At 39.4% G+C, this 25181-nt stretch overlaps 1 protein-coding gene across 3 annotated transcripts; it reads right to left on the bottom strand.

Moving 5' to 3' along the window:
• Positions 1–1062: 1062 nt before the first annotated feature.
• On the bottom strand, positions 1063–19667 carry rap1aa (RAP1A, member of RAS oncogene family a). 3 transcript variants are annotated; one of them, XM_060932239.1, is made up of 9 exons: positions 19588–19624; positions 12641–12699; positions 7233–7320; positions 6953–7021; positions 5443–5499; positions 5088–5228; positions 4319–4462; positions 3480–3610; positions 1063–2325 (listed from the first exon to the last, which is right to left on the bottom strand). In XM_060932239.1, the coding sequence occupies exons 3-8, from the start codon at positions 7287–7289 to the stop codon at positions 3521–3523; spliced, it is 558 nt and encodes a 185-aa protein (XP_060788222.1). In that variant the 5' UTR covers positions 7290–7320; positions 12641–12699; positions 19588–19624; the 3' UTR covers positions 1063–2325; positions 3480–3520. The 3 variants fall into 3 exon arrangements, with proteins under 3 accessions (XP_060788222.1, XP_060788223.1, XP_060788224.1); XM_060932240.1 differs by lacking the exon at positions 12641–12699 and having other exon boundaries at positions 19588–19667; XM_060932241.1 differs by lacking the exon at positions 19588–19624 and having other exon boundaries at positions 12630–12699.
• Between the last annotated feature and the right edge of the window lie 5514 nt (positions 19668–25181).

Below are 25181 nucleotides of genomic sequence, written 5' to 3'. Positions count from 1 at the left end.
ATTTCAAAACACACACCAAAAACCACATACACCATCCAATCAAGCGTCATCAGAAGAGTTGGCACTGCTGGTAAGGAACTTGTCAAAGTCTGAAGATGTGGCTCAACCTGGACATCATGACCTACATCCTTGAGGAGTTTTGTAAACAGCTCTCATGCATCATGCCACCTATAGACGAAGCCAATTCTTGTTCAGCAGCTTTGTGAAATTAGGTGAGTAGCATGTTAATCCATTCATGTTCAATTCACTGGAAGAGTCTAATGGCAGAATGATATAGGATAATACAAAGCACTGCAGTGAGAATATTAGCAGTGAAACTCAGGTCAATACTAGTGAATACTAGTGAATAGCCCTTCTGTCAGCATTTTAAGCCTTGATTACATCAATGGTTGCCTTATTATCTAAGCTATTTAATCTCTCAATTCAAAGTAATTTATTTATTTCCCTCCCCCGGTAATTGTTTTATGGATCTCCTTGAGGTTTATTCACTGCTTTTTATTAGTCAATTTTTTTAATAGGTTACAAAAACCTGTAAAGCTGACAAGCTTCTGAGTTTGCATCCGAGACTGTTGCGGACTTAAGCTCTGAACAAAAGAAACTGAAAAATTAATGAGTAAAATGTGCTCTCAGTAACTAATTTACAGGTTTTTGTAACCTATTAAAAAATTGACTAATAAAAAGCAGTGAATAAACCTCAAGGAGATCCATAAAACAATTACCGGGGGAGGGAAATAAATAAATTACTTTGAATTGAGAGATTAAATAGCTTAGATAATAAGGCAACCATTGATGTAATCAAGGCTTAAAATGCTGACAGAAGGGCTATTCATTAAAAGGAGGGTTCTTCAAACATTACAATCTTAAAGCAAACTTGCAAGACACTGCATTAACTTCAAGTAGATCACGTTTGTTGCGTGTATACAATCAGGATGAGAAACTTTAGTGATTTGCTTCCCTCTAGTGGACAGAAATATAACAGACAGCCCAAATAACGCATGGCTGTCCATAATCAAAAATTAAGCACTGCTGAGAAACGAAGATAAATAAAAGCTGTGAACCTAGTAAATGTGTTACTGACTTGAGAATTTTTTTTTAATGGTACTTCACATAACAGAACATTTGGTGGTGGGATCTACAAACCTAAAGATGTATACACAATATGAAATACATTTGGGGGGGGGGGGGGGGGGAGCATAAATGATTAAGGTTAAAAGAAAATCTTAAAATAAATTTAAAAGCATCACTATAACAATATGGAGAAAATCAAGAAGGAAATAGTCAAATCAAACGTAGGTGAAAATATTCTTTCTTCTGTATGGTTATTTAGTTCTGGACAATGCAGAGCTATTCACTGATTATAAATGGAGAAGGCGACACTGTTATAAACTGATTTTCATTCTTCTCCTACAGAGGCACAAAATAGATCATGAAAATCCAAGAAAAAAAAATTGTTTAAACAAAATACAAAAGACCAAAAACTTAATGAAAATGTACTAAAATTTAATTGTTCATAAAAGCTGAAAAATTACCACTTTGAGCAATGACGGGACAAACACAAAAGGAATTAGAGTTGGTTTTAGTACAATATATTTTTCAGCATGAGACAAAAGAAACCCATTTGTTATTTCTGCCCATATCTTAATAAAAAGAACAAATCTTCAGAACCAGAACCATTTTCCAAAACCTCTCTATGCAGGGGTTTTATTTTTTAATAAATTGTGAGAAATATGAGAAACTTTGAGAGTTCAACTACAAAAAGTAATGCGGGCAAAAACAGGTCACTGGATAAGCTGGTCCGGAGAAGTATGTATAGCCCCAGATGTACTTCTGGAGTGTATATTAGCAAGAAGAAGGGCGCTTGGTCATGAAGATGGGGGATAAAAACAAAGTCTAGTACATGATTAAGCTTTTGCAAACATTAACATGATTTTTTTTTTTTTTTTTTAAAAACGTGGTCATGCTTCTGAAAAGGTATTAATGAACAGCATGTTACCCACTTTCCCCCAAATGAATCCATAAGAGTCCGGTTCCTATAGTCCTTCTTTAAAAATGGCAACTGCAAAAAACCAAGCGCCCAAGAAAGACCATTCCCTTCCATTTTATCATGTCTGAGGGGCAGGGGTTTGGGGAACAGGGAAAAAGTTGTTTGGGAAGGAAAAGCAGAAATGTAGAATGCGTGAGAAGGTAAACTTCTCTTCACTCCTTTCTGTAAACTGTGGAGCGAGTCTTCAAATCATGTTCTGCCTTTGCCGACATTGTTTCCAATAACTACTGAATGGGGCTGGAATGCTGGCCAGTAGGGCAACAGGTCTTCATCTCAGCATTCTGGGAAAGAAGAGAAAAAAAATAAAAGCACGAAAGAAAATATTACACGGTCATGTGAAAATATGAAGTTTCTTTGAGTGGTGAATGTATTATAGTGAGTGAAGCAAATGAATGAATTTTTTCAGTGAGAGAAACTGCATACCATTGCGCCACCATATAATAAATTGATACATAAAAAAAGTTAAGAATTTTAATTTTGAACCAATTTGCAATTTTAACATGCATCATGTTAGCAGGAAATCATTGGGAAAGACAGTGAATCATCAGGAAATGTCACTGAGGTCAGGGATGCATTTGGTATGAAGTTTTGCAACACAAGATGATAAACTTCATATCTTGAAGCTAACATGGTTCCCCCCCCCCCCCTTTTTTTGTAGGCACATTCACAAAAGCATTACCCAAATTTATCGAAACAATGAAATCCTCATGAGTGAGGATCTTGGAAAACATTACCCTTGTAGTTCGAGATTGTGTGTGTGTGTGTACATTTTATTGATTACATATTACAGACAGACAATCATAAGTGAATTTCCATTACTCGATCAACAATAATCCCAATTTAATATATTAGGCCATGCACATTTTGCTACATTTAAATTTATAATAGGATCTTCAGTTTGTCAGTGCCTCAATAACTTTCTCAACGTGCAGGACAGATAAGTCCTTGCACTTTATCACCAGCAGGAGGCGATGTAGCTGTGCACCTATACGTCCAGGCAATTTCCCTGCATGAAAGCCTTCCTAGATTTATAAAATTCCACCAATGGGAATGCTTGCAGAGCCCGTTTTCTTGAAAACGTGCAAAATTACAATATTTTACCATACCACCTCCACAGAAACCACATATGAACCATAAGATGATCTCGCACCTAAACAATTTATCCTTTTCAAGAATAATCCAACAACTCTGCACTTGTCTGAATACTTTAGCCATACATGGACTTGCTGATCGATTTTCTTTGAACTTATGCTTGTGGTTGGTTGACCAGTTTTCACAAACTATGCACATCACTACTGAAACCACATTAAGCAACACCAGTGACAATACAAGGTGTGTAAATATCAATCTTACTAATAATTTAACAAAATAAAAGGCAGTTTGCTAGAAAGTTTTCCCAACATTTTATCAGTAAGCTGTAGAAAACACTGGTTACCTGGCTCAGAACTGCTGCTGGGGAAGGCATGTATGTGCATTTTAGAGCAGTGTGCAATTAGACTTCTTTTTGGTTTTCTTCTTTTCCACCGGCGTTTTTCTATTAATCTGTCTGACCAGGTCATAGAAGATCTGTCACAAAAAAACAAAACCACAGTAAGCTGTAAATGGTACTGGATTTTCAACAGCAGACCAACAGAAAGCAAGTTTCCACACTCCATACATTATTATTAATTTCTGAATAATCTTACACACACTGTGGGGATATTCATTAATAATACAGTCCAGTCCCTAACCTTAACCAGCAAAAACAGCCCATAATGATTTGAGACATGAAATTTCAATTTCAGTTTACAAGGCAGGAGACAGACCTAGCCTTTAGGCAAGTGTACACACACACAAACATGAATCCCTTGACATAAAAATCAATCAGTTATGGACAGCACAGTGGTGTAGTGGTTAGCACTGTCACCTCAGAGCAAGAAGGTTTTGGGTTTGAGCCCAGTGGCTGATAGGGGCCTTTCTGTGTGGAGTTTGCATGTTCTCCCCATGTCTGCGTGGGTTTCCTCCAGGTATGCCGATTTCCCCCACAGTTCAAAGACATGCAGTTAGGTTAACATGGGGGTGGCCTTGGGCTGAAGTATCCTTGAGCAAGGCACCTAACCCCCAACTCCTCCCTGGGCACTGTAGCATAGCTGCCCACTGCTCTGGATACGTGTGCGCACACTCATTGCTCACTGCTTCAGATGGGTTTAAATGCAGAGGACGAGTTTCACTGTGCTTTCAAGTGTGCATGTGACAAAGGCTTCTACTTCTAAATAAAAAGTATAGCGAACCCACCTCATTGACATTGATCTTCGATTTGGCAGAGGATTCTAGGAAGGCACAGTTATTCCACTGGCGAGCAAGATTCTGGCCTTGCTCCTTCCCTACAACTCTCTCATCCTCCAGATCACATTTATTCCCCACCAGAATCATTGGCACCTGGTCAGAGAGAGGCAAGTAAAGTGTTGACTTGAGACCTGCTTAACAATTCCCTGAATTAGACAGGGATTAAAATGAGTTTAAATCAGGGTTCTCATTTATAAAATGTTCGTTATTTTAAATAAAAAAAAAAGTGATGTATGGATCAGAATTTACAAAACTGGCACGAACAAAATCTCTCATTAGTACACTTTTCCGACAGACATAACTGCATTAATGAATTAATTTTTGAATTCAAAATCAAATGGTAAGGTTCAGTCTTATATAGCTTAAAGGAAACAAACTCAAAATACACAAGACGTGCTAAGGTAACAAAAACTTGAAAGTAAGGAACAAATGTTTGTACACAGTAAATTCAACAACTATATGGGGACCATAAGAAGTGACTTTCACTTCAGTGGTCTAAAATCAGGAACAGTAAATTGTAATGGGTGTGGTCATTTTTAAAATTGGCATGACTAATTGCTTAACAGGCTGGTGATGGTGTGTGCCCCATCACACATGTCGAGTTAAAGGCATTTTCTAGGTGAAGTACATATTTATAAATAAAGCCTTTGGTTTTGCACGACTAGGCTTAGGCTCAAATATGGTTAAAAATAATAAATAATGCAGTAGTAATGCCCACATCCTCTGTGTCTTTGACTCTTAAGATCTGCTCTCTCAGGTCTTGAAGGTCATTAAAGGTGGACTGTGCTGTGATGGAGTAGACCAGAGCGAAGCCCTGTCCGTTCTTCATATACAGATCCCTCATCGCTGTAAACTGCTCCTATAAACACACAAATGCAACGGTGTTTAAGAAGAGCCTCAAGCTCAGCAGTGAAATTCATAAGCATCATAACCAAATTATTTGAAAAACGAATTACTGGTTACCAGAGAATTTTGGGACACTTCTTAAATGTACCAAGTAATACATTTTAACCTGAGAGTGAGTGATCACACTGGCCTTAGGTTTTAGTATAATAAGTAAATATTGCACTTACTGTGCCTGCTGTGTCAAGGATTTCTAGCATGCATTGCTGCCCATCCACTTCTACTTGCTAGAATGAGAGAGAGAGAGAGAGAGAGAGAGAGAGAGAGAGAGAGAGAGAGAAACACCAGAATAAGAAAGAAAGCAAACACAAGAGAACACAAGGGCACAGAGATTAATCAACCCTTAAACACTTCCATTTGGTCAGGCAAAGTCACAGGCAATTGATACAAGATTAGAACAATGCCAGTATCTGAGTAAAGCTACTTAAACCCTTATAAGATATGTCCTGATTTATGAAATAACCCGCAAGAACTAAAACAAAAATGCATATGCATACACGGACATCAGGTGGGAAAAGAGGTAGCATTTTTTAAAAGCCAGCTCTTGCCTGATCTAAACAGCTCTCTCATATACTCTTGACCAATCCCACCAGGTTTTCTAATTTTCTAATGAACTTGGTTGGTTCCATAACACTAAAAGATAAAAATGGGGAAATTAGGTGTTTTTTTTTTTTTTTTTTGGGGGGGGGGGGGGGGGGGGGAGTCCTATATGTTTCCCTCCATATAGGACTTCACTCACACTAAAAAGCTCATATTTTTACTATTACATGTACATATAATGTACATATGTAGATGGCAGTAGCAAAAAACTAATGTAGCACTTTAATTACAATTTACAACTGAAGGCTATGAAAATAAGTTCAAAGTTCTAGTTTGTTCAAGTTACTGAATAAATCTCATTACATGACATCACATTATCTCTATCTTATGGGACTTACTGAATATCCCCCCCCCATTAAAAAAAAAAAAAAAAAAAAAAAAAAAACCACACACACACACACACACACACACACAAGTGAGCACATTTTCTTTTTTCTTTTTGGGGGGGGGCACTTTTAAAAACCCTAATTTTCCCTGTAATTTAAATTACAGGGACTCTGACTATGACAAAGCAGTAAGTGAAGAATGAATTAAATAAAAAAAAGTGACCAAACCCAAATTTACCCCAAAAGTGGCAAAGGCTTTGCATGTCCACAATGCTCCCAAATCAATCAACAGGGATATTATTTCTCTCAAAAGCTTTATACCCGACAGTCCCTCCCACCCGCATGACAGTAAAAACCACCAAATTCTCATGGCTGTTTCGGTGGGTCTTGTGGGATCCCAGTTCTGATGCACACCTCCATGTGGTACAGAAGTAGCAGCTCTCGACAGAGGTTCTTTCATGCATGCAATCACCAAAAAGAATCATGATTCTTCCTGTCTGTATCGTTTGAGTCAACTCACTTATAAGAGACTCTAGTGCTCCTCTCTCCACGCAAACTGCCATGAAATCCCCTTCCTAGCATTTTCACATAGTGATTTGAGGAATACATATTACTGCTTGATATTACATTATTGCACTCTTAGAGGTAGAAAGGGGTATTATTTAGTGTTGTCTCAAGCATTAGTTGTGCGCATTTGATAAATTGGATACAAAAACACCAATGAAATGCACACGTTTTCAAAACCTTGTCTTACCTTCCTGTACGAGTCTTCTATTGTGGGGTCATATTTTTCCACAAATATTCCCTGAACAAACTGCACTGTCTGTGAAGAAAATGAGAAGCAGAAGTGACCACTATTATGTAACTCCACAGCATGCCTGCAAATCAGTGAAAATTAAATTTTATGCACCATTGAACAATGACCTGGTCTAAATGTAGGTTTAGGGACTAATTTAATAAATCCGTCAAACATCTGGCTTGATACATTTGGAAATAGGATAAAACTATTGTTTAGTATGTGCATTTTCTCTTACCAGTGCAGATTTCCCCACACCTCCCGAGCCCAAGACCACAAGCTTATATTCACGCATGCTGGGGTCTCTCGGCACACACCTCTACAGCCTGTCAACAAAGAGAACACCATTAAAGCCAGTTCAGTTGTCTAGGAATTCAATTTGACTCGAGTATCGTGTTATACATGTATACAATACCCAATCATGATACAGGTGTTTACTTTCTTCATGTGACCATCAGACAATACAAAATTTGACATTAAAATGGACAAGATCTTAGAAAGTACAGTGGATTTGGGCACATAGCAGGAAATGTAGACTGGGTTACAGGAAGCGGTCAGACATGTTAGAGGAAGAGGTCAAAAGAGAAACTCTGATTGTTTCGGACTTCGCTGCAATTGACACAGTCAGCAAGTTTCAGATTTCCATTTCAATTCCTACCACCGTCTCCCTCTCTCACAGAGTTTCCATCACCACAGATGTGTCAAAATAAGCCTCCAACTTAGACAGGACTAGAGATTAAAGCTCATTCTTTTACTCTGACTCTTGTACTCCTAAGGCCCAGAGAGTCAGCAAACATTTTTATACAAATATTTCAGTTATTCAGGAAAATACTTGAAGGACCTTTTTCCTCCCTAGTCTCCTTTTGTTACATTAGCTCAAATTAATTTAGAGATTGTGGGAGCATAGAGTACACAGAGAGTTAATATGCTAAACTACTTCAGTGCCTTATTTTGTGTTTTCCAGAAAACTCCCTAGCAAGAACATGACAGATAACAGGAATGGATCAGTGACTAATTTAAAACCACTTGCTTGCCTGTTTACTCTCCCAGCCTGGGTCTCTCCCCCCCTGCTCCATTTTACACTGAACAAGCCATATAAGGACAGTGAACCTACTGTACACTCACTCAAAATCAGTTGATTGTGCTCCCAGTTCCTACACCCCACTATACCCTTAGTCACGCAAAACCAGTTTCCCAATATTATATATCACAACCCTTTTATCAAGGCATCCAGAATACGCAACACTCCTGCCAGTCTACACATGAAACCTGTGAAAGTTTAAAATAAATAGCACCAATGAGCTATTTCCTTTTGACAACAAGAGTTATTGTTCATTCACGGCAGCCATTAAAATTACTAATCAAAAATAAACCATCAGTATATTGAAATGTAACTAAAGCACTGCTAGGCATGTAATATCATGCAACAAGAAGTCACGATACAAATTTGACAATTTAAGTCGATGAAAAAACAAAATCACGATTAATCAGGCTGCATGATCTTTGCACCCTCTGCTGTCTAAAAACAAATCATGTACAATAGCTGGAATGTATGAGACTTCACCCTCAGCAGAAGTAACACAGCTTTAATGCTGCAAAAACGTGCAAAACAAAAAGAAATCACCTAAAGTGGGAAAGAGCTATTGTGCAACTGACTGTACAAACAATAAGATATCATTTTACAGATTGCCAAAAGCTAAAGGAAAAGAAAAATGCCAGTAGTAAAAAATGTTTATAAAATTTTACTAGGCAAAAGCCCATTTGTTAGACATTCATTTAAAAAAAAAAAAAAGTTAGACCATTACATTTTACAACAACCTTTACAAAAACTTAGGCAAATTACTGGTTAAGAAAAAAAAAAAAAAGTTTTTTTATTTTACAAAAGGAATATTTAAGTTAATAAAATTGTTCCTTTTGGTAATAATTTATTTTTTTTTTCCAAAATATGGGACAAAATAATCTTGAACCCAATATTGTGAATCATTACATGCTAGTGCAATACGTAGCAGTGCTTTTTTTGTAATCTTGTTTGAACCATTTCTAGTTGGAACAAATTTTAAAACATGGACTGAAACACTTATATATGCTGATCATTGAACGGCATGCTATAGACTAGCAGTTAATGCAATTATAGCGACCCCCTCAATTGCTTTTATTTATGGCTTTTCACTTAGTAACAGGAAGAAATAAAAACACACATTTAAAAAAAAATAAAAACTGCATGATTTACATGCTCATCACTAGTCATGCTAATGGCTGGTGTGTGTATTCCCTAGACTGCACCTGGCAGTCTAAGGAATAAAAATGCAGTAGCTAGAGAATGAACTGCAGACAAATTAAGTCACTGACGTGTTAAACAGGGCTGTGAAACTAGACTCAACATCAAATGCTTTTTTGGTTAGATTTGGGGCATGCTGAAAGTGTTTTAAGGATGCTGTTCATTATGTATAGGACTAGCAGTGCCCCCCCCCCACACACACACCTCATTAGCATTGCTAATGCACACCCCTGCATGGGCGCGAGATGGCAGAGTGGCACGAAGCAAGCATTGTCTTTCACCAGCACACAAATAAGCACTTGTATTAATGTGGATCTGTGTAAAACAAGATGCACATGTACACATCTATACAAGGCACAGAATTAAAATGAATTTCATAACTGTGGCAGTCTATACATGGCAATATTAATTGTGGGGTTTTATAAAAAAAAAAAAGTCATGAACAGCAGTGAACATCTGCCAAGAGAAAAGACAATGACATATTCCAATTGTGTGGGCTTGAACAGACGCTACTGTAACCGCTAGTTACTATAAAACTGACCCTCCTGGTGCTGTGGATTAGGTAGGAACAGAATTATGGTAAGTGTGAAATGGTCATCGGCTCTTTACATGTCCCTGTGTTAGCAGCAGCTGTGTGTTAAAGGCAGCCATGTAGATAAGCTGGGTGTTTGATAACAGGCAGCAACATAGTAGACCAGTAAACTGAAGGCTAATCACTCTTTTGCTCTACTGATAAAAGGCTAAAGTGGTTGCAAACAGCACTTGTTATACTGCTTTATCTCTCTCTCTCTCTCACACACACACACACACACACACATGGCAAAGGATTAGAGAAAGCAGATGGAAAAAGTTTTTGGCTTCAAAGACAAGCATTTATATTAAAAAAAAAAACACATTTGAAAGTTTCACTTCCTTTCAGGTTCGGGTTGTTCAAGTTAATTATATCTATTCAAAATGCACATATAGGAGACTTTACTATAAAATAAGTAATAGCTTTGCCTTACACTGAGTGCACTCACTACAAAATAGACTACTACTCAGATGTGGGAACAATAAAGTTTCCTCTGAAATATTTTGTGAACTCTTTGACCAATCACAGTCCTTCTCACAAATATGCTTCCACAGATTCCAATGACCATGGTCTGAAAGATCACAATTGTGAAAACCCAAGTTTTTCCAATAGCATTGTACAGTACAGCATAACACTAGGGCTGCTTTTAGCCCTACACCAAATAATTATACTAGTCAGTAATCGAAAAAATGAGAAGCCAAATGTCTCATCTCATTATCTCAAGCTGCTTTATCCTGTTCTACAGGGTCGCAGGCAAGCTGGAGCCTATCCCAGCTGACTATGGGCGAAAGGCGGGGTACACCCTGGACAAGTCGCCAGGTCATCACAGACAGCCATTCACACTCACACCTACGGTCAATTTAGAGTCACCAGTTAACCTAACCTCCATGTCTTTGGACTGTGGGGGAAACCGGAGCACCCAGAGGAAACCCACACGGACACGGGGAGAACATGCAAACTCCGCACAGAAAGGCCCTCGTTGGCCACGGGGCTCGAACCCGGACCTTCTTGCTGTGAGGCGACAGTGCTAACCACTACACCACCATACCGCCGAAGCCAAATGTAGCATCCATAATGTTTTACACCGCCTTGATTTTCACCTGCTCAAACTTTGGTGTTTTCCTGAGTGAGAGGACCAACCACACCCTATCCAACAGCCTGGGGAGTGTGCAGTGAAATTCAAACGCCTTGCCTAAACACACAAACTATTTCAACTGTTCACAGGATGTATGCAGGATTCCTCCACTAAATCAAGGAACATGGAAACAAAGATCAACACCAGCAAATGACTGTATCTGTGTTTTCAATGAATGATTCATTGTTACATTTGTACTAGCAAAATCCTGAGCAGAAATAATGGCCAATTAGTATAAAACCAATTAAGTACTTTAATAAAATTGCTTGCTTTTATTAAGTACTTTAATAAAAGCAAGTTTACACAGCTTGATTAGACAAGCTGCATAAACTTCCAAAAAAAAAAAAAAAAGTGCACCACATCATACTGCCATATCAAGTCACACTCATGCATATCTGGAAGCCCACAGCAAATAGCTCACCACCTACAGAAGCATTCCCAGATGAACTAAAAGAACCAGAACAAGCGATTACTGTTTCACACCTGCATTCACTCAATTGTCCAGAAAAACCAGAAGCAGCCTTTATTTCTATTTTAGTCAAAATTTAGCCTAGAATACTAAAAGTATAATTTATTGTTTGCAACTCCGTTGGTTTGCTCATCACTTTTTTTTTCAAAAAAATATGCAAGTGCTAATTTTAGTGTTGATGTATGCTATGCCAAGGTAATCAATTATCAGCACAGTGATGATTTTTTTTTTTTTAATTTAGCAAAAGTGCACTGCATTCTCACAATTTAGTTACTCAAATTATATTAAAAAAAGGTAATTACAAGATTAAGAACTCCTATGATAAAAAACTGGAAAGTAAGATTAAATTTCCCCCCATTGTCTCATATTGAGAAGGAAATAAAAGCAGATTTAAAATGTAATAGTGCCATCATTGCCTCTTATCCTGTAGCATAGGTTAACAACAATTGATAAATAGGCTAACCCACCCCACCCACACGGACATAATATCCATAAGACGTGTTCAAGTGTTAACTTTTTCATATTCGTACCTGCATATAGATTTTATTTTAAAAAGAAAAACAACGTCCCTGGGCATCGACATCTTACTTTCTTCAAGGTTCAAATATCGCGCTCTGAGCACAAAATTACATGAGAGAATCCGAGATTGTGATGTGACTTACATGCCACATGGCTTACCAAAACAGACCTAGTGGCTACATATAGCTTCTCAGAGTTCTAACTAGACCAAAACATCAGCGTAGTGGCACCAGACATAACGGCTGGGGGTTCAGAGGCCGCCTTAGGATCCCGAAAGCTCACAGGTTCTACATGCTCAGAGATGCATTCCAGTGCAAGTGCCAGGAAATGCAGGCCTCCCTGAAAGTCACCCTTTTATTTTGTTTGGCCAAAAGTTGCTGTGATTGTTTTTGATTGAAGACGGATTATAATTTTCAACTATACTGGCGACATTTATGGAATAAGAATAAAACCACTAGTTGATGTTCACCAAGTATCAGCTTTATTTTCAGCTTAAGCCATTCAATTACAATACGTGACTATCCAGCTCTAACTCTGGGACCGGTGCATAAACACCTTAACACAGATGACACTTTACCACAAACACAGTATAAGGAAAGAGGTAAACTGGACTAGCATGATCAGTGACCATCTCCACACGGAACTATTTGTGCAGCTACGCACCGGTCGCTTACATGGACAGGGAGTGGAGTATGTCCGACTGTAGAACACTCGCATGGCGGCGCGCCGTCACCTGGGGAGATCAAGAGAAAATTAAGAGACTACATTTTCAAGATTGACAAGTCCTTAGTGTAGCGGCAACTTTTACAGGCGTGTTGGCAATATTGGGGGCGTAGCGGTAAGGAAACATTGCGCATCAACCCTTTACGCTGAAAAGGCGTAGTTAGAACCCTGGCTTCTAAACTGTTGTAAACAGCCCTAAAAGATGCCAGAGTATAAAAATAAGCCCAATCACTGAAGCATTAATCATGCTCACACACAAACAGTAAGCACACATATCCAGCCTTTTGCTGCTTTTAAAAATGTTACATTGCCAGCTACTCAGCATTCTCCCCCCCCCCATATTTTATATTATATAACTTTATATTAAAAAAAAAAAAACACCTTCCTTGTATGTGACATGTTTTGTTCGTTTTTACTGAGGGAAAAAAAAAATCTTTCTGGACAGCAAGAATAGCTATGAAGACGGCCTTTGTTTACTAGTATTTGTCTCAGTACTGTGTATGCATCATCTAGCCGAGTGAGATTAAACATCATAAGAGTAGTCTGTTGATTTGCAGATTTTGTTGCCAGCAAGTCACATGGTTACAGGAAATTTGATTAAATTTTCAGAATAAGAAGCCTTTGTTACATATACATTATAGCACAGTTACTTCCTCGGCTTTTAACCCTGCTGAAGGAGTGAACACAGTGGATTTTTTTTTTTTTTTTAAGAATTTAGACTTTATGAGGTCTCTGTGTTACAAAAGGAAACTGTACTAGTGACCCGGTTACATCACAGGCGGATATCTGGTTTCAGGGCAAAAGGCTGCACCTAGGTAAGCCTATTTTTAACAATATCATAACTTGAAGTGGATAAATGGTTATAAAATTTTAATTACAACATGTGGTGGGCCACATTAGGGCACTTGCAGAGATTGGCAAATGGTGTTCATTTGAGCTTTGCTTGACTAACTTCTAATTAGGAGATCCTGTTTTCACACTTTTAGCAAGGAAAACCACCATTTACAAAATGTAAAACTCAAGTCAGCATTTCCAAGTTCTCCAGTGCAATCCTAGCCACATACAGTTTCACATATGCACAAAAGCTTTGTGCTGCACAATATTGTCTGTAATACCTGTATTGCAAAGACATTTGTATAATTAACAGGAATGCTTTGATAAACTGCGGCACCGGCAGTATCCAAATCCCCCTAACTATATTCAAATGAACGCAGGCTAGTGCTTGACTGACAAGTTCTGAAACTTACTGATCCGTTTTCAGATGAGGCATGCGTTTGTGCAGCAATGTGATCACAATACTATTTTTATCAGTACTATACAGCATGGCAATGAAGAGACAAATCCTGCTTGCCTATTCTAATCAGGTCTAAAAAGGCCACTGGTAATCCGTTCAGTCTCAAATGCACAGAACCACACACTGACCAACTTTCTACAAAAAGAAAAAGTCACCGTGTTAGGGCTTCAAAATACTTCATGAAATAGGAATCCATTCTTCAATTTTTTGCCCCACATGGGGGGGGGTTTAAAAAAACCACACACGCGTATACATTTTACATTGACATTACTCTAGCAGATGAAGGTAGTCATTATTTCCTAGAGGACATTTCTTCAGTATTTTGAAACTTTTTTTCCCCCTTAAAAAAACACCGTCATGTTAATACTCAATCCTGAGCAAAAATAACTACCAATTAGAATAAAACTAATTATGTTTGGGTGCCAAGAGTCCAATGTGTCCTCAATTATAAAAGGAAACCAGTAATATTAAAGGTCCCATGGCATGGTGGTTTGTTGATGCTTTAAACGGGCTCGTGGAGGTTTCCAGATGTTATATCCGCAGCCTTTCTTGAAATGAACCCTCGGCACGTAGATATAGCCTCCTGGGAGAAAGCCCCATTTCAGCGCTTTTCCCAGTGCGTCGTTTTGCTAATGAGAAGCAGGAGGCGGGGAAGGGTAGAGGGTGGGGGCGGGTCTTATCATTAATATTCATCACATGTAAACGTGTTACCTCTGATTGGCTAACAGCACTGTGACGCTACCTCCAGTGGGTCAGAACAAGTGGATGTGGGTGTCTTACTATGGCGAGAGAAAAGGAACAAACCGCGAAGGGAAAAAATACCGCGCGCTGACGTCATTAAGGTGCGACACGAGGAAATAAAATAAATTCAACAAATGTTTGGGTTTTTACTGAACAAACAAACAAATAAAATGAACGAGTGACTTAAAAGAATGTGGGTGTCTTTGTAAAAACTGTTTTGATTGGCTATTATAACAGAGCATGCTGCATGCTTTTTGGTTTTGTAGCACAGAGTACCTGGCTAACTGCAGGAAGCGGTTAGCTGCACAGCTAAATGTAGCCATTGTAAGGCTAACGTGGCACCGATTTTAAAACACGGCAAAACGACTTAACAGTTATACACTTACTTGTTCGCTGTTTGTGGCTGATGCGGCAGGGATGCTTGGTACGGACCCAGGCTTCAGTGACAGTTGATGTGCAAAACCTGCCCTGTACTGTCCCAAGTTGTGGAAACATTCATCAGGAAAATGCTTCCGACAAACATACACCGTCTTAGGTAGACTCGACGACGTATTATTGGAGTAAATAAAATTAAGCCACTGCGTCTTCAGGGGCTCTCCCGTCGGCAGTAAAAACAGACTCCTTTCTGTGTTGTCACATCCATGTACAGCGCAACTTCCATGTTTGGTGGCAACTTTTGAGCTGGGCGGGCAATCCATACAGTGGGTGGGAATCCAGAGGGGGGGGCGTGGGGATCATCTCCCTTGCTGACGTAGGGAAGGTAAGAGTTTATCAACGTGCCGTTTTGTCGCGCCATTCTCAAATGTTGGGCATAGTTTGGTTTACACATTATGAAATTTCTAGCCACTGGGGTGACTTAAGGTGGTCAGAGGAACTCATTTTAACGTTAAAAAACCTCAGAAAGTGAAAATTTCATGCCATGGGACCTTTAATAACCAATTAAATAATTAGATGTGGTAATGTTTCTGTTCTTCTGCAGATAGCAAAACAAGCCATTTGTGGGTGAAAAGGAGTCTTCATAAATCACTCTTCATCATAAGTCACTGACAAGCTGAACAAGATTTTTTTTGGCTAGTCGTAGAGAGTTTAAAGTACATAACATTTTAGAACAAAATGCATTTGGGTCACTTCAAAATTCACAGTTTCTCTCCTTTTCCTGAAAACGTATACATTAGGCACAGCAAATGCTGTTCTTGAATCCAAAATCAAATTGAGATCACAATTTTGATAATATTCTTGTGCAGCCCTACCTGATGTCTCATTTTACAAGCATGTTGGCAAGAACACTAGCATGGGATGGATATTATCCAGTATTTGATAAATAAAATATCAAATAAATACTGATTCATGATAACACCTGATACTCAGGAAGGACAAACGAATCAAAGCAAGTTTCATTATTTTATTGGTGGCATTTTAAATACCAATATCTTGACCAAATGACAAATCTATATAGCTTATAAACAGGTCTGCATCTACACTTAAATCAAACCGAACCAGAACCTCCGAATTCACTCAAGCCTTGAATACATTTCAGGGTTGCAAATCAGTCACACTAGTTTAAAAAGACGTCATTTTCTGACATGCCCTTGAGAGGTTTAAAGAGAAACATACTTCACAAAAGAGAAAAAGCCAGAAGCCATTTAGAGTCTAGTTATACTCCTTAAGACTATAGTTAATTTATTACTAACAGTAATAAATGTATTATACACAAAGCATTTTAGCTCTAAAACATTAGCCAAGTGATTCTTGAATGGTAAAAACTGCAGAATTTAATAAGCTTTTTAGTAATTACTTCAACTAGAAATAGACATTTTCATTGATTTTTACCACATTTAAGTCATTTTTGGCTACCTTATAAGCAAACTAAATACACTATCCTCTAATCAGTTTCCAATATGCCACACACAGGCTGGCAATCAGCCGAACATACAGGAACATTAAGTGTATTTTCTTAAAAAGAGTTTACCACAGACAGATACTACATTAAATCGCTGATGATCTAACGTTCTCAAAAACATCACAACTGTACCAGCAGCGTTAACCTCGCCCTCAAACATTGCCAAGATGAGTCAAGTGCACTTTTTGAACATGTTTCGGGGGGGAATACGCATCTTACTCAAACTTTGTGCGAATTTTTACTCCTAGTAGGTAAACCTGTAAATATGGCCTCAGGTCTTTAAGTACTGCAAACTAAAGTCCATTGAACAGGCCACACAATCAATAGTGCATGTGAAGTAACAAACAATAAAGCCTCATAAAACATGGACGACTCATCAGGGAACTGAAGTAATAAACTGGATGACGCTACAGTACCAATAAGGGTTTGTATACATAACTGCTTATTACCCCCTTCCTAAATATTTTGGAAGGAAAACTTTTCAGCTGACAAGATGAAGTTCTCATTTCTTACAACATACCACAGAAAATACTCAGACAGAAAAACAGAACATTACATTTAAAAAAATGGGGAAAAAAAACAAACAAACCACCACACACCTTTCTACTGTATCATGCTTTTCCCACCCACACAAAAAGATGGCTTCAAGTCTCAGTTTTCAATAAAGACAGCCACAATAACTTAAACTAGCATCACTAAAACCATGATGGTCAACACTTAACATACTCTGAAAACTCCCTCCATCCTAAATAGTCATACACCTTTCGCTGTAGCACAAGAATGCTGTACTGCTCTGTTCGAAGAAATCACCAGCTAGGTCTATATTAAACTAGGCTACATCATGTTACAAATTTGTAATGAACAGTTGAAGGGGTGTTGGTGAATCAGGAAGGCCACGGTCAAGCTCATCTGTCTGGCTGACTGTATAACCAGTAAACATTATGAAATGCTACTGTGAGAAGTTGCCAAGAGCTTGAGAGTCTTCCTGGTATTTGCACACTACTAAGCAGAAGGGTCCAACAAATACACAAGCACCATTATACATCTTCAGCATATCAGACAGTACCCGCAGCATGTTATGTGTGTGTGGGGGGGATACAGGATACAGCTGGACACACCTGGATTAAACCCAAAATAAATACCAATAAGGAGTTTGTCTGGGGAATCTTCAGTGGCTCGGCAATTTAGTCCAGGGTTTGGGTTCACAAAGATTAACCCAAGACATAATTAGCATCATGACAGCCACCACCCATCACCAGACTTGCATACAAGGCTAGAAACACAAGACCTCAAAACTTGTGTTTAACTCAAACAAAACTACATAAAGAAACTTCCTCAAAACAACCATGTATTGATAAGCCTAGCATGAAGTTTCAGTTCAAGTGATGTTCAACAGTGAAAATGTGTAGGTACTGTATCTGTACCCCAAAGGCTGTTTACACTTGGTCAGAAGTAACTTTAAGATGATCAGACAGAACGTTTGTTTTGCAATTTTAATGAATTATTCTGAAACTTGAATAAAATGTATTTTGTGCTCAAGTTTAATGAAGGTCAAATGAAAAACAAAAGTAAACTGCAAGTTTGAGCAAACTCGAGCTATTCTTCTTGACTATACGTACATAAGGTGAGGTGCCTGGAAAAGTTAAACCAGACATCCAGACGAGCACCACCACCCCACCACCAAAAAAAAAAAAAAAAAAAATTCACACTCAAATGGTCATTCCTAACATTCACGTGCCTTCTCAGTAATTCTAATTTTTATGAATTAGCAGTTTTACTTCTGCAAATTTTGTAAGCATTCACAGCACTACACAAGACATATTAGAAGCCTACAAAATATTGCTTTTACTTATGACTTCTCCAAGATCACGTTACAAACAAAGATAGCTAAAATAAAATACAGAATTATTATATACAGGAATAAGCATACTACATCCTTAAAAGGGTTTCCAGCATCATTATTAATATTCTTCACGTATGATCTGTCACTACTGAAATTTTTAGAGATCTGAGCCAGTCTCAAGAAACACTAGACTGCCACTAATAAGTGTTTAGACACTGAGAAACGCCCATCTGAGCATCACTGCTAGGATTAATGAAACTTATTACCAAACTCCAGTGCATATGGGCCAGAGTTGTGGCGTGTGTGCTAAACACACACAGGACGGTTAAGAAATACAACATGAAATACTCATATGTAAATAATTGGCATAAGATTAACTGCCTGATGTAACTGTAACAGGGCTAAAGCATAGCATGTTCTGTCCGTATAACCGAAAGCCATGCTAAATAGATAACTAACAAGAATAGGTAACGAGACCGTCTCGGGAAAGTGACGTTATGATTATTATAAACTCAATTTCTAAAAAATAAACATTACAAACTGATCAGCTGTAAATAAAAAAAAAGTGCTTAAGGAAAGGGATTTCCCCCCCTTTTTGGCTGTGTGGCTAACGCCGAACTCAGTATAGACAGCTATCTGCCGACTAGCTAGCTAACTTGGATAGCCAACACACACCTAGCTAACTAAGAAGCTACCCAAGTTTAAGTTCCCTTCAGCTGTGAACTCGCGTTATCCCTTGAGACCAAAATGTCAGTGAAGACTACATAAAAGTTGTAGCTAAATGTGTAGCGGCATCTCATCTTCCGCCGCCATGTTTGAGCGAACGCCACTCTTTCAGCTTTAGCCTGCTAAACTCGACTAGCACTTACAGGCTAACCAAACACTGTGGTATGTTTATACGCGACTAGCGACGCCTGCTAGCTACTTTAGCTCACTAGCTTTCTTTGCGCCGGCCGCACCTCAGAAACACCATATTCTCCTGGTTTTTGAGTTTTGAAGATATTCATATTCACTCGAAACACTGTTACTGGGACCGTAGTTCGATTATAGCGCTGTCTCGGGACGGACTCGAACACACAACCAAGTTTGATGAAGAGATAAAGTTAGCGGCGGAACTCACCGTGCGTTCTTTCTCGCTGCTCCGCCTGGTGCTGAGAGCAGCGACTCCGAGCTCGCGCCTGTAAACGTCATTCTCCTGCTTCCCACAGCGTCCTTAAAAGGGCAACGCCACAGACTCTCTGACCCGAGCAGCACGCGCGCGCGCGCACACGGCATCACTCACTGATTAAAACTACAGTGTGAAGTCAAGTCAAGTTTATTTGTATAGCGCTTTTAACAATAAACATCGTCGCAAAGCAGCTTTGCTTAATTTTAATGACTTAAAACATGAGCTAATTTTATCCCTGATCTATCCCAATGAGCAAGCCTGTGGCGACGGTGGCAAGGAAAAAATCCCTCAGACGAGAAACCTTGAGAGGAACCAGACTCAAAAGGGAACCCATCCTCATTATGACTATAACATTAACAGTTTTAACATGAAGTCAGTTTCGTTGAGGTTTTAACTCTTCATTGATGGAAACTTGAGTGCAAAACTGTCCATGACAACTGCAGTCCTAAAGTTAGCAAGTCAGCTGTAGTCCTCAGCCATAAAAGCATTACTGTAAGTGTCCAGAGCGTCCTCCAAGTGTGACTTTCAACTGTCCATATGGGTCCGTCCTCCACAGGAGCGATGTGATGAGACTCCAACCAGACATAGGGCATCAGGATGGATCAGGCAGATCCGAGGAGCAGAAGAGGTCAGCATCTCGATCTCAGGATTGACATGTAACTCAGAGGGACAGATGGGGGGGGGGACACAGTCCAGTCATGTCAAGTTTATTTGTATAGCGCTTTTAACAATAAACATCGTCGCAAAGCAGCTTTGCTTAATTTTAATGACTTAAAACATGAGCTAATTTTATCCCTGATCTATCCCAATGAGCAAGCCTGTGGCGACGGTGGCAAGGAAAAAATCCCTCAGACGAGAAACCTTGAGAGGAACCAGACTCAAAAGGGAACCCATCCTCATTATGACTATAACATTAACAGTTTTAACATGAAGTCAGTTTCGTTGATGTTATAACTCTTCATTGATGGAAACTTGAGTGCAAAACTGTCCATGACAACTGCAGTCCTAAAGTTAGCAAGTCAGCTGTAGTCCTCAGCCATAAAAGCATTACTGTAAGTGTCCAGAGCATCTTCCAAGTGTGACTTTCAACTGTCCATATGGGTCCGTCCTCCACAGGAGCGATGTGATGAGACTCCAACCAGACATAGGGCATCAGGATGGATCAGGCAGATCCGAGGAGCAGAAGAGGTCAGCATCTCGATCTCAGGATTGACATGTAACTCAGAGGGACAGATGGGGGGGGGACACAGTCCAGTCATGTCAAGTTTATTTGTATAGCGCTTTTAACAATAAACATCGTCGCAAAGCAGCTTTGCTTAATTTTAATGACTTAAAACATGAGCTAATTTTATCCCTGATCTATCCCAATGAGCAAGCCTGTGGCGACGGTGGCAAGGAAAAAATCCCTCAGACGAGAAACCTTGAGAGGAACCAGACTCAAAAGGGAACCCATCCTCATTATGACTATAACATTAACAGTTTTAACATGAAATCAGTTTCGTTGAGGTTTTAACTCTTCATTGATGGAAACTTGAGTGCAAAACTGTCCATGACAACTGCAGTCCTAAAGTTAGCAAGTCAGCTGTAGTCCTCAGCCATAAAAGCATTACTGTAAGTGTCCAGAGCATCTTCCAAGTGTGACTTTCAACTGTCCATATGGGTCCGTCCTCCACAGGAGCGATGTGATGAGACTCCAACCAGACATAGGGCATCAGGATGGATCAGGCAGATCCGAGGAGCAGAAGAGGTCAGCATCTCGATCTCAGGATTTACATGTAACTCAGAGGGACAGATGGGGGGGGGGGGGGGGACACAGTCCAGTCATGTCAAGTTTATTTGTATAGCGCTTTTAACAATAAACATTGTCGCAAAGCAGCTTTACAGAATTTGAATAACTTGAAACATGAGCTAATTTTATCCCTGATCTATCCCAATGAGCAAGCCTGTGGCGACAGTGGCAAGGAAAAACTCCCTCAGACGAGAAGAAACCTCGAGAGGAACCAGACTCAAAAGGGAACCCATCCTCATTTGGGCAACAACAGACAACATGACTATAACATTAACAGTTTTAACATGAAGTCAGTTTCATTGAGCTTTTAACTCTTCATTGATGGAAACTTGAGTGCAAAACTGTTCATGACAACTGCAGTCCTAAAGTTAGCAAGTCAGCTGTAGTCCTCAGCCATAAAAGCATTACTGTAAGTGTCCAGAGCGTCTTCCAAGTGTGACTTTCAACTGTCCACATGGGGCCGTCCTCCACAGGAGCGATGTGATGAGACTCCAGCCAGACATAGGGCATCAGGATGGATCAGGCAGATCCGAAGAGCAGAAGAGGTTAGCATCTCGATCTCAGGATTGACATGTAACTCAGAGGGGCAGATTGGGGGGAGGAATGAAGGCATGTGTGCACTTAGTTAACAGTTTATACATCTACCTTGCATCTAGCTTTAACTGGTTATTTTAGCACTTTGGTACAATTTGTTGATACACACTTGGTATACAAGAAAAGTCCACCCTAAAACACCCTTTGTTCGAAATATCAAAATATTTGCACAGAGTGTAGCCAGACGTTGTACAAAGGGGTGGCCAGGATAGAGCAAATGGCCAGTGTGGGGTAAAATACTAATGTGCATCCACAGAAAATGACATAATGTGGCTCGTATTAGCTGGAAAATTCAAGCCTTGGAACCTTGTATATGTTACCTGGATTAAGTATGGCACTCAGTGGACATGAGCTGCACAATATATAACTTGGTTTGATGATTCTAAATACAGTATTAAATCATGGACTTAATATATTCATATGTTGCCAGAACTTATTTAAAAATAAACACCAGGTCAACTCAGTGGCTCAATAACCTCACCTACATATACACCAACCAGCCATAAAATGTAAAACCCTGACAGGTAAAGCGAATTACATTGCTGAAAAAGTTAATGCTGACATCTTTCTGTTTTAGTCAACATTAACTTTTTCTTAAGTTTGTGCTACCATACCATGCTGGAGCAGTTCTGTGGGATTGGACCATATGGGCTAACCCCATACAAGTAAAACCAAGGAACTGGTGGTGGATTTCCGCAGGGCAAAGTTCTCTTCACGTACCCCAGTGAACAGTCAGGGCAAGGACATTGAGATCGTTAGGAGCTACAAGTACCTGGGTGTTCATCTGAAAAATAAACTGGACTGGACTGATCACACATACACCCTGTACAAGAAAGGCCAGAGCAGACTCCACCTGCTGAGGAGGCTCAGGGCCTTTGGAGTTCAGGGTCCACTTCTGAACCCTTTTTATGACTCTATGGTGGCATCAGCCCTATTCTATGGAGTTGTCTGTTGGGGAAGCAGTATCACAATAGCAGAGAGGAAAAAACTTAACAAGCTGATTAGGAAGGCAGGATCTGTCCTAGGCTGTGCACTGGACTCAGTGGACGTAGTGGGGGAGAGGAGGATGTTGGCCAAGTTGTCATCCTTAATGGCGAACACCTCCCATCCACTGCAGGAGACAGTAGTAGCACTGGGCAGCTCCTTCAGTGACTGGCTCCTCCATCTGCCGTGTGTTAAGGGGAGATATAGCAACTCCTTCCTCCCTACTGCTGTGAGACTGTACAACCGGCACCTCACCAAGCACAGTACCAGACACTCCTCACAATAATGAACAATACTGTCCAGATCACTTCTACATTCATAGAAACCCTTCTGAACGTATACTATGTTCACTGAATATCAGCATCAGTACTTTACAGCAAACTGCTAGCTACACATTGTTAAAATGGCGCTTGTGCAATACTACAGTGGTGCTTGAAAGTTTGTGAACCCTTTAGAATTTTCTACATTTCTGCATAAATATGACCTAAAATATCATCAGATTTTCACACAAGTCCTAAAAGTAGATAAAGAGAACCCAGTTAAACAAATGAGACAAAAATATTATACTTGGTCATTTATTTATTGAGGAAAATGATCCAATATTACATATCTGTGAGTGGCAAAAGTATGTGAACCTCTAGTATTAGCAGTTAATTTGAAGGTGAAATTAGAGTCAGGTGTTTTCAGTCAGTGGGATGACAATCAGGTGTGAGTGGGCACCCGTTTTTATTTAAAGAACAGGGATCCATCAAAGTCTGATCTTCACAACACATGTTTGTGGAAGTGCATCATGGCACGAACAAAGGAGATTTCTGAGGACCTCAGTAAAAGCGTTGTTGATGCTCATCAGGCTGGAAAAGGTTACAAAACCATCTCTAAAGAGATTGGACTCCAGCAATCCACAGTCAGACAGATTGTGTACAAATGGAGGAAATTCAAGACCATTGTTACCCTCCCCAGGAGTGGTCGACCAACAAAGATCACTCCAAGAGCAAGGCGTGTAATAGTCGGCGTGTAATAGTCACAAAGGACCCCAGGGTAACTTCTAAGTAACTGAAGGCCTCTCTCACATTGGCTAATGTTAATGCTCATGAGTCCACCATCAGGAGACCACTGAACAACAATGGTGTGCATGGCAGGGTTGCAAGGAGAAAGCCACTGCTCTCCAAAAAGAACATTGCTGCTCATGTGCAGTTTGCTAAAGATCACATGGACGAGCCAGAAGGCTATTGGAAAAATGTTCTGTCAATGGATGGGACCAAAATAGAACTTTTGGGTTGAAATAAGAAGCTTTATGTTTGGAGAAAGGAAAACACTGCATTCCAGCATAAGAACCTTATCCCATCTGTGAAACATGGTGGTGGTAGTATCATGTTTTGGGCCTGTTTTTCTGCATCTGGGCCAGGACGGCTTGCCATAATTGATGGAACAATGGATTCTGAATTATACCAGCGAATTCTAAAGGAAAATGTCAGCACATCTGTCCATGAACTGAATCTCAAGAGAATGTGGATCATGCAGCAAGACAGCAACCCTAAGCAGACCCTCCAGGATTTCGCGATGTTGTGAATTGCAACTTCAACACAAATTCAACCAATCCCTGCGAATTCAGGGCGGCATTCCAATTATATCCAATCACCGCAACATTCCCACAAATTTGACCAATCATTGGCGTCGTCTTGAGGTGACATCGACAAACTACCTTCCGCCTTACTTCCGTGTATACGTTCAAGAGAAGCAGCATGAAGGGTCAGTGTTTATATAGGCTTAAATTCTGTTACTGAAAGTGTGTTATGTTTACAGTGAAGGACTGTGTGCACTTTACATTATTTTTTTACTTAATACAAGAAATTAATGGATGCCAACATTTTTGCCAAAATGGTATTTTATTTTCCATTGTTTAGGCAGCTTCAGCATCATACTGTGAGATTCTGTTCAAATTGTTTTTTTTTCTTCTATGAAGCCTGAACCATTTATTTTATTAGTTTATAATTGTTTAATTTAGTCTTCAGGAGAGACTGCCTGCACACAGTACTAGTATTAATAGTTTTTTTTTCTTACATGAAAGCTGAGGCATTTATATTATATTTTAAGGTAACTTCATGTTGTGCTGTGAGGTTCTATACACTTTAACTTTGGAACCAACAGGTGCATTTGGATAAGTAAAGCCTATTTTTCT

The sequence above is a fragment of the Neoarius graeffei genome, chromosome 10 (assembly GCF_027579695.1).
Source record: "Neoarius graeffei isolate fNeoGra1 chromosome 10, fNeoGra1.pri, whole genome shotgun sequence".
Lineage (NCBI taxonomy): Eukaryota > Metazoa > Chordata > Actinopteri > Siluriformes > Ariidae > Neoarius > Neoarius graeffei.
This window is presented reverse-complemented; position numbering and strand designations above follow the sequence as displayed.